Source organism: Aplysia californica, unplaced genomic scaffold (genome assembly GCF_000002075.1).
Source record: "Aplysia californica isolate F4 #8 unplaced genomic scaffold, AplCal3.0 scaffold00471, whole genome shotgun sequence".
Lineage (NCBI taxonomy): Eukaryota > Metazoa > Mollusca > Gastropoda > Aplysiida > Aplysiidae > Aplysia > Aplysia californica.
The window spans coordinates 118009-125086 of record NW_004797741.1 but is presented as its reverse complement, the minus strand read 5'-3'; the positions used below and the strand labels follow the sequence as shown (position 1 = coordinate 125086).

At 38.6% G+C, this 7078-nt stretch overlaps 1 protein-coding gene across 1 annotated transcript in view; it reads left to right on the top strand.

The window, feature by feature from the left end:
* LOC106012717 overlaps positions 1 to 5893 on the top strand; it is an 8531-nt gene extending 2638 nt beyond the window's left edge. The window contains exons 3-5 of the mRNA XM_013086485.2: positions 2223 to 2353; positions 3908 to 4083; positions 5331 to 5893. Of these exons, the coding sequence (XP_012941939.2) occupies positions 2223 to 2353; positions 3908 to 4083; positions 5331 to 5386 (363 nt within the window). The 3' untranslated portion in view covers positions 5387 to 5893. The remainder of the gene's footprint in view (positions 1 to 2222; positions 2354 to 3907; positions 4084 to 5330) is intronic.
* Positions 5894 to 7078: the final 1185 nt, after the last annotated feature.

Below are 7078 nucleotides of genomic sequence, written 5' to 3'. Positions count from 1 at the left end.
AATATATATACATATATATATATATACTACATAATACAATATACTATTATGTAAACATCATCATCACCATCATTATCATCGTCATCATCGTCATCATAAAGTGTCAGATCTGAACTTGACTTCTGCGATCACGTTTGGCCATTTAGTTTTTTAAAATATATTTTGTTGGGTTTTTTTTTAAGTTGTTGTTTTTCCTTTGCTCAGATACTCTCATAAAAAAAAAAAACCCAACCCAATATTTTTTCCTTGTCCTGGTTTCCTCCGTCTGCTAAAGTTTTTCAAGTAAGTTGGTCTTGATCTGCCTCTACTTCGTTAGCCTTCTATTTTCCCGATGAAAGCAAGATGTACCAGGGCTTTATGTTGTTTAAAGTGCCCCAAGGACTGTTCCTTTTATTTTGCTCTTGCCAAATGTTTTTTTAGTAATAAGCAGCCCTCATGCACTTTTAGGACTACCTTTTTTATATTTTCCGTCCAGTAAATTTTTAACAGGGTCTTAAGAAACCACTTTTCAGATGCTTTTATTTTCACTGTCTTTGGGTATTGCCAGCATTCACAGCAAAGAAGAATGTTGATCACACAAAACCTTTTAGAATTTTTATTTTGGAAGTCACTGAGATGTTTTGTTATTCAAGATTGGAACACTTTCTTTGGAACTATCTTTAGTTTCGGATATAATTATATATCTTAAATATTCAAACTGTTAAACTATTTTGTCTTGTTGCTTATGCCTATGATAATAGAAAGTAGGAAATACTGCATTTTTAGATATTTCCATACATTCTGTTTCAATCCAGAAGTAATTAAAGGTCTTTACTGAATCTGCGATTTATTGTTTTTCATCGGGATATTTGGTGTTATTTATACTTTCAATTCCCTTTGAAACTTAGACTTTCTTTTATTTTTCTACATATCGTTCCAATATTATACTAAAGAGGTATGCTGATATAACGTATCCTTGTCTACCTCATTTTGAAATTTGCTTATTTATACCTGTGGTACTCACCTTCAGGTTTTACAGCAGCGTTTTAGTCCCTGTACAAATGTGTAATAGTTCTTAGATCCTTTCCATCTATGGCTAGCATTTCCAAAATCTTTAACAGTTCATCTTAAATAATTAATGAAGCACAAACACCGATTTTTCTGCTCTTCAATACATCTTTCAATTACTATTATTACGGGGAATAACGAACTTCGCGCACCTTCGTCAGGGACAGAGCTAAACTGTCTTTAAAATATCAACTTCAAATTTGGTTTGGAACTTTGGCAAAAGTGACGGAGCGGTTAGTGCGCTCGTCTCGGAAGCCGAAAGTCCGGGTTCGAGCCTTGGTTCGGACAGGGCTTTTTTTCGCCCCCTCCTGCCCACCAAGCAGTAATGGGTACCTGACTACGAGTTTGGGAAATAAAGGCGGCCGGGAAAGGAACTGGCCACCCTACCACAATATGCTGAAGGCCCAGGAAGTTGTCTCACTAACAAGGCAATGTCCGGATCGGATGCAGGAACAACTTTTCTTTTTTACTTTAACAATTTTCTCTTAAAATTTTGGATGGGTGTTTTCAAATTCTCTTCATGTTCCACATGACTCGTACATGGTCACGACTGCAATCTTCTGCTCAAAATGATTTGGATTATTTTATAGCTTACGTTTGTATGAATATAAAGTCAGGTTGGTTTATTGTTCTATCTCAAGGGCTCTTTCATGTGAATCGCTTTCTTGGGTGATTTTCAAACCAGGTATATAAAATCTTCAGATTATTTTCTCTTCGCCATTCTGTGAGACACCCTCCACTTTCATTAATTTTTCTTTACCCACATACCATGTTCAAACTACTTGTATATCCTCTACACGTGTGTCTCTTACCATTGCATTAACGCCCCCCCCCCCCCCCATGTCTAGTTTTACGTATTGTAATATTGTGTGGTTATTATATTATTTCAAAAATCCCTGTCTCACGCTCTTTTGCCTTGTGGACTGAATTTGAGAATGAATGAGTGAGTAAGTGAGTGAGTGAGTGAGTGAGTGAGTGAGTGAGTGAGTGAGTGAGTGAGTGAGTGAGTGAGTGAGTGAGTGAGTGAGTGAGTGAGTGAGTGAGTGAGTGAGTGAGTCAGTCAGTCAGTCAGTCAGGTTGCTCGGCCAGTCAATATCTATTTACCTATGACCAACATCGCTTCACCCCACGCATTCTCCCTCATGGAGACACGCATCACTTATATTCTCTCCCAGGTATATATCGATATGTATAAAAACGGTTTCGGAAGACAGACGTATTCATTCAGTGCACCTCGTACTACAGTGGACTCTTGGCTCGCACCTGACTGGGGAGGCAACAGAAATGTTCACTACGATATTCGGGGGTAAGTCAAAGTCTTTCATGTCTCGGGTTTATTCTTTTAGTTTTGCATGGCAGCTAAGCAAAAACTCGATAACCAGAGTGGTGGACATTCGCACTCACGTGCATAACATGCATTGATTCACACCTCACAGTGAACAGCCGGGGGGGGGGAGGGGTGAGGATGATAGAAAGAAATTGGAAAGAAGAGGACAAAAGCGAGAGAGAGAGACAGACAGACAGACAGACAGAGAAAGAGTGAGAGAGAGTGAGAGAGAGAGGGAGAGAGATTGTGTGTATGTGTGTGTGTTTGTGTGTGTGTGTGTGTGTGTGTGTGTGTGTGTAAGAAAGATAGAGATAGAGAGAGAGAGAGAGAGAGAGAGAGAGAGAGAGAGAGAGAGAGAGCGTGTGTGTGTTTGTGTGTGTGTTTGAAGAGAGAGAGAGAGAAAGAGAGAGAGTGAGAGAGTAAGAGAGAGGGGGTGGAGACGGACAGACAGACAAACAGACACACAGACAGACGGACACAAGGACAGAGAGACAAACAGATTCAGAGACTGAATAAAGCACAAAAGAAGATAGAATCCTTCCCACTAATATAAAGCCTTATTTTAACATTCTCTTTTGTCAGAATGACTTAGCACTAGACATTAGTCGCGCTCACTGGGCCATCCTTGGTCTATTTCTAACGCTCCATGAAAAATTGCATGTATATTAGAAGGGGCATAAACTCGAACCTTTTTGTTTGTTTACATGATTCCGTAAGTATATGTTTTAAAATATATTTGAAACAGAGCTTTAATAAGTATATTTTTGGTTCAAGCTGTAGAACATAATACGGACGATTGAATAAAGTCGTTTGGAGTTTTGATATAATAATAATATTGTCATGCAATACAGTCGGAACTGTCTAAGATAGCCACCCATTTTCGAGGAGAAAAGTGGTTGTCTTAGACAGGTGACCGTCTTACACGGTGCCATTATAATATTAAAAATACGCGGGGCGGAAATGGGAAGGGCAGGTTGTACAGGTGATTGTCTCATACAGGTGGTCTTAGGAGTAGGTTAGGTTCGACTGTATATTGATAAAGCCTTAGTGTGTGTTGTATGAGTTAAAAGAAGTATATCGTCACAATAACGTTTGTTTAGATCATGAAAAAGCACAACTGCTCATAGAAAGAAACTACGAATGATGGAGAGTAGAAAAGTGAGGCCAATTAGCGGCACCATCCTAACAACAAAAGTTTGATTAAGTTTGAAGGTTGAGTTCTTGATAACCAACGGGACTCCGACTTGAGAAGAATCGGTTATCTATTAAGGACGACCTACTACCCGTCCCCAACTCGAGATTTGTTAAGTGTGTAACGTCAAGAATATGAATATCAATATCCAAAGGATAGTGATGAAAACTTGGTTCAAGTTGCAAAACATCATACTGACCGATAGGACTTAGAAGAATCGATATTCTATAAAGGTCGATCTAAATCTCGTTCATAGCTCGAGGCAGGTAGAGTGTTTAACTAGTCCATTTGGTAAAAAACAACAATAATAACTATAACAATAACAACAACAATAACCACAGGATGGTGAGCGGCGATAACATCCGAAGACGATTCTACTACTTAGATGCTACCCAGGAGTGTGGCACAACGTCTGGATACTTCTTTGTATTTGACTCAACGTCCAATGACCAATGCGCTGCAAATTGGACGGATCAAGGGTTCCCTGTGTTTATCTGGCAGTTGATAGACAGACAGAGTGAGTACTTGATAAGTGTAAAGTTTACTTTTTAATATGGGTCTTCCTTCACCCCCATCCACACAATTTAGACACATTTTAGAGGTGGATTTCAATCTGGACCTTCAATAACTTGGGTTGCGAGGGATACAATGTCCTTGCAGAAAGGGCGAGTTACTCGATAAGAATTCTCCCCTAACGGGAGTCGGTCAGATCTTCTTCATGCGACGGCTAAGCGTCCAACGACTTGACAACAGAAGTCAGTTTGCATGGCTTGATAGTCAGAGGTTTTGATATAAGTACAATGCATATTGTCCTTTTATCTCCGAAAGACAGGTTAAACAAGTGTGAGGTTTTGAATTAGAATACGGAACGTATGCAAACGCGAGGCCATCATTCTTTTTTCAGTTTGGATGATTGCTGGGATGTCAGACGAGAAAGAGAGGTGGTAGGAATGAAGAATGGCTTGGTTGGTTGCAATGTTTGAAGGAGAAGGCTTTAAGTCTTAATCAATATTTTGTTTGGTTGTTGTATAGATTCTACGCCGCTTTCAACACGGTAATGCTATTTAAGAGGTGGCTCCTCCGAATTTAACGTCCATCTTCAATACGACCTAGCCAATTGGGTGGTTAACTTCTTAAACTCCCCGAAACAACCCAAGTTCAAGAACACCCAAATGGGGATCCGAACCCAGGGCCAAGTTTCTTATAGTCCAGCACGATACCAACTGTGTCAATGGAGTACCCTTTACAAATGTTTCCTCAAGTACAGTTTGGTTAGTCCAATATGGATGTTCATCTACAAATTATATAATTTCGAAAGACATTAATGATAATAAATAGCCTTTGTATAGCGCATATCCCCGCTCGACAAAAGGCTCTATGCGCTTTACACTATATTTTTACCCCAGCAGACCATAGACCATTACACAAAAACCGGGATCCAATCCATGAGGGGTAAAGTAAAATAATACGTCTATTCCGTTTAAGAGTTTGAAAACAGCTTTCCAGGTGGGAGGTGTTCTACATCCCCCCTAAAATAGTTTGCAAGAAAAATAACTTGCGGGTTTTTTCCCTGTGTTGTGTTGTCTTCAGCGACAAGTTGCAAGTCCTCCCTACACCTACTTCAGGTATGTGCTAGAGTAGGCTGATAACAAGTACATGATCACACTGCAAAATCCGTAGAATGTTTTGGGATTTTTTGCTCACGTGTGAGAATTTCCCGTACGAGCTGCATAACTGTGTTCTCTCTTATTCATTTATCCACAGTATATGAGTCAGCTGATGTGTTTGAGATCTCCATCAAGACTATTGATCAGCCGTAGGAAAAATGCCGGCCTACATTTCATGTGAGGTGCTTGGGTTTATGCTTCAACTCGAACTCGAAGTCACTTTCGAAATTACTTCCCTAACATTTGATATAAGTCATTTATCCTTCGTCCTAAATCAGTTTCTACTAGCTTTATTGTGTTCCTTCTCTGTCGTTTTTTCCTTCACATCCACCTGAACTTTCATTTTCATTCTCTCTGACTTTCATCTTCATTACATGTAAAATTTCACCTTTTATTGTTTTTGTTCTTTTACTTTTTCACCATCTCATACACAGATGTCAACTTAAGATTCACCCAAATTCATGCCTTAAAGTTCATACACTAGCTTACCAATAACCTTCACTGTAGCCATCCATCATACATCAACAGTGACATCTACATCTCAAATTAAAGTTCATGTCCACTTTCTCTGCGATATTCAACTTAAAGTTCACCATACCGTTAACTTTCACGCTGATCTTCAAATTAAATCTTAGAATGAAACATGTCTATTCCAAAATATGCCTTTGTGTAAATTCGTTTTATCCGATCTTGTCTGTGATTGTATTTTACAGCATACACACAATATACATCTTTACTTTACACAATTTGAATCATTGAACAGACATACAATTTGGCACTGCCTATCTGCCAAATCCACTGTGATCCTTCTTGTGTTTCAAATATTGATTTTAAAGTAAGAGACGTTTGAATAAATGTTTACAATAGGGTTTTTAATATTGGACTTACATTATGCTACCCCAGGACCGAGACAGAGAGAGGAGCCGAGAGAGAGGAGAGAGAGAGAGAGAGAGAAAGAGAGAGAGAGAGAGAGAGAGAGAGGGGGGGGGGAGGTCCGAGAAAGAAGAGAAAGACACTTTTTAAAATGAATTTTTATTGTTTATTTGAAGGGTCACTTGCCCTTAACACTGGCATGCTACTCCATAGCAGACCTTAAGCTGACAGCATTTTTCAACTACCCTATTCTTTTTATATCAGATACAAGTTCTTTTTGGTATGTACTGAATCGAGAACTTTACAACATACTTATTGTATTGCTGTTTGATTGTAACAATTACAGTGAATTATGCCGCATCTAAACGTGAATTTTAATTGGACATATTGTTATGTGTTCCGCGTAAGTCTTCATACACAGGACTAACAATAAGCACATTTAATTTTGCGAAGAACAAAATCAACTGCAGTCCTATAGAAATAGATGGTTAAAACATATAAGTGTAACTTAATTCCTTACAAAATAACAATTACATGATTACGTGCAAAGCGTACAAAGCAACGCCAACCAAAACAACAAAACAAACAGTACTGAGTAATATACCTTTAAGAGAAAAAAACAACATAACATTGTGCAACCCAGGTTCGAAACATAATGGACAGTAAATTATACTTTAGTACATACTATGACGTTCTTTATAGTCTCTCAAATACTTTTGCATCTTCCGTGGATACAATGAATACCTTTTCAACGGCTAATACCACAAGTGCCCTAACCAGATCAACACTGTTTGGCCGAGAGTGTTGAAAGAAATTGAAAGAAGAAGCCTACGAAAGTACAGAGTACAGGACAACTCTCTTGGTCTATTCATTACACGTTCAGTCTAAACTGGCAGTTGTCCATAATCTTTGTAAAAAGAAAATGATGCGTGAAGCAATTAAAACAAAATACTTCTTTTGTGATCTTCCAAA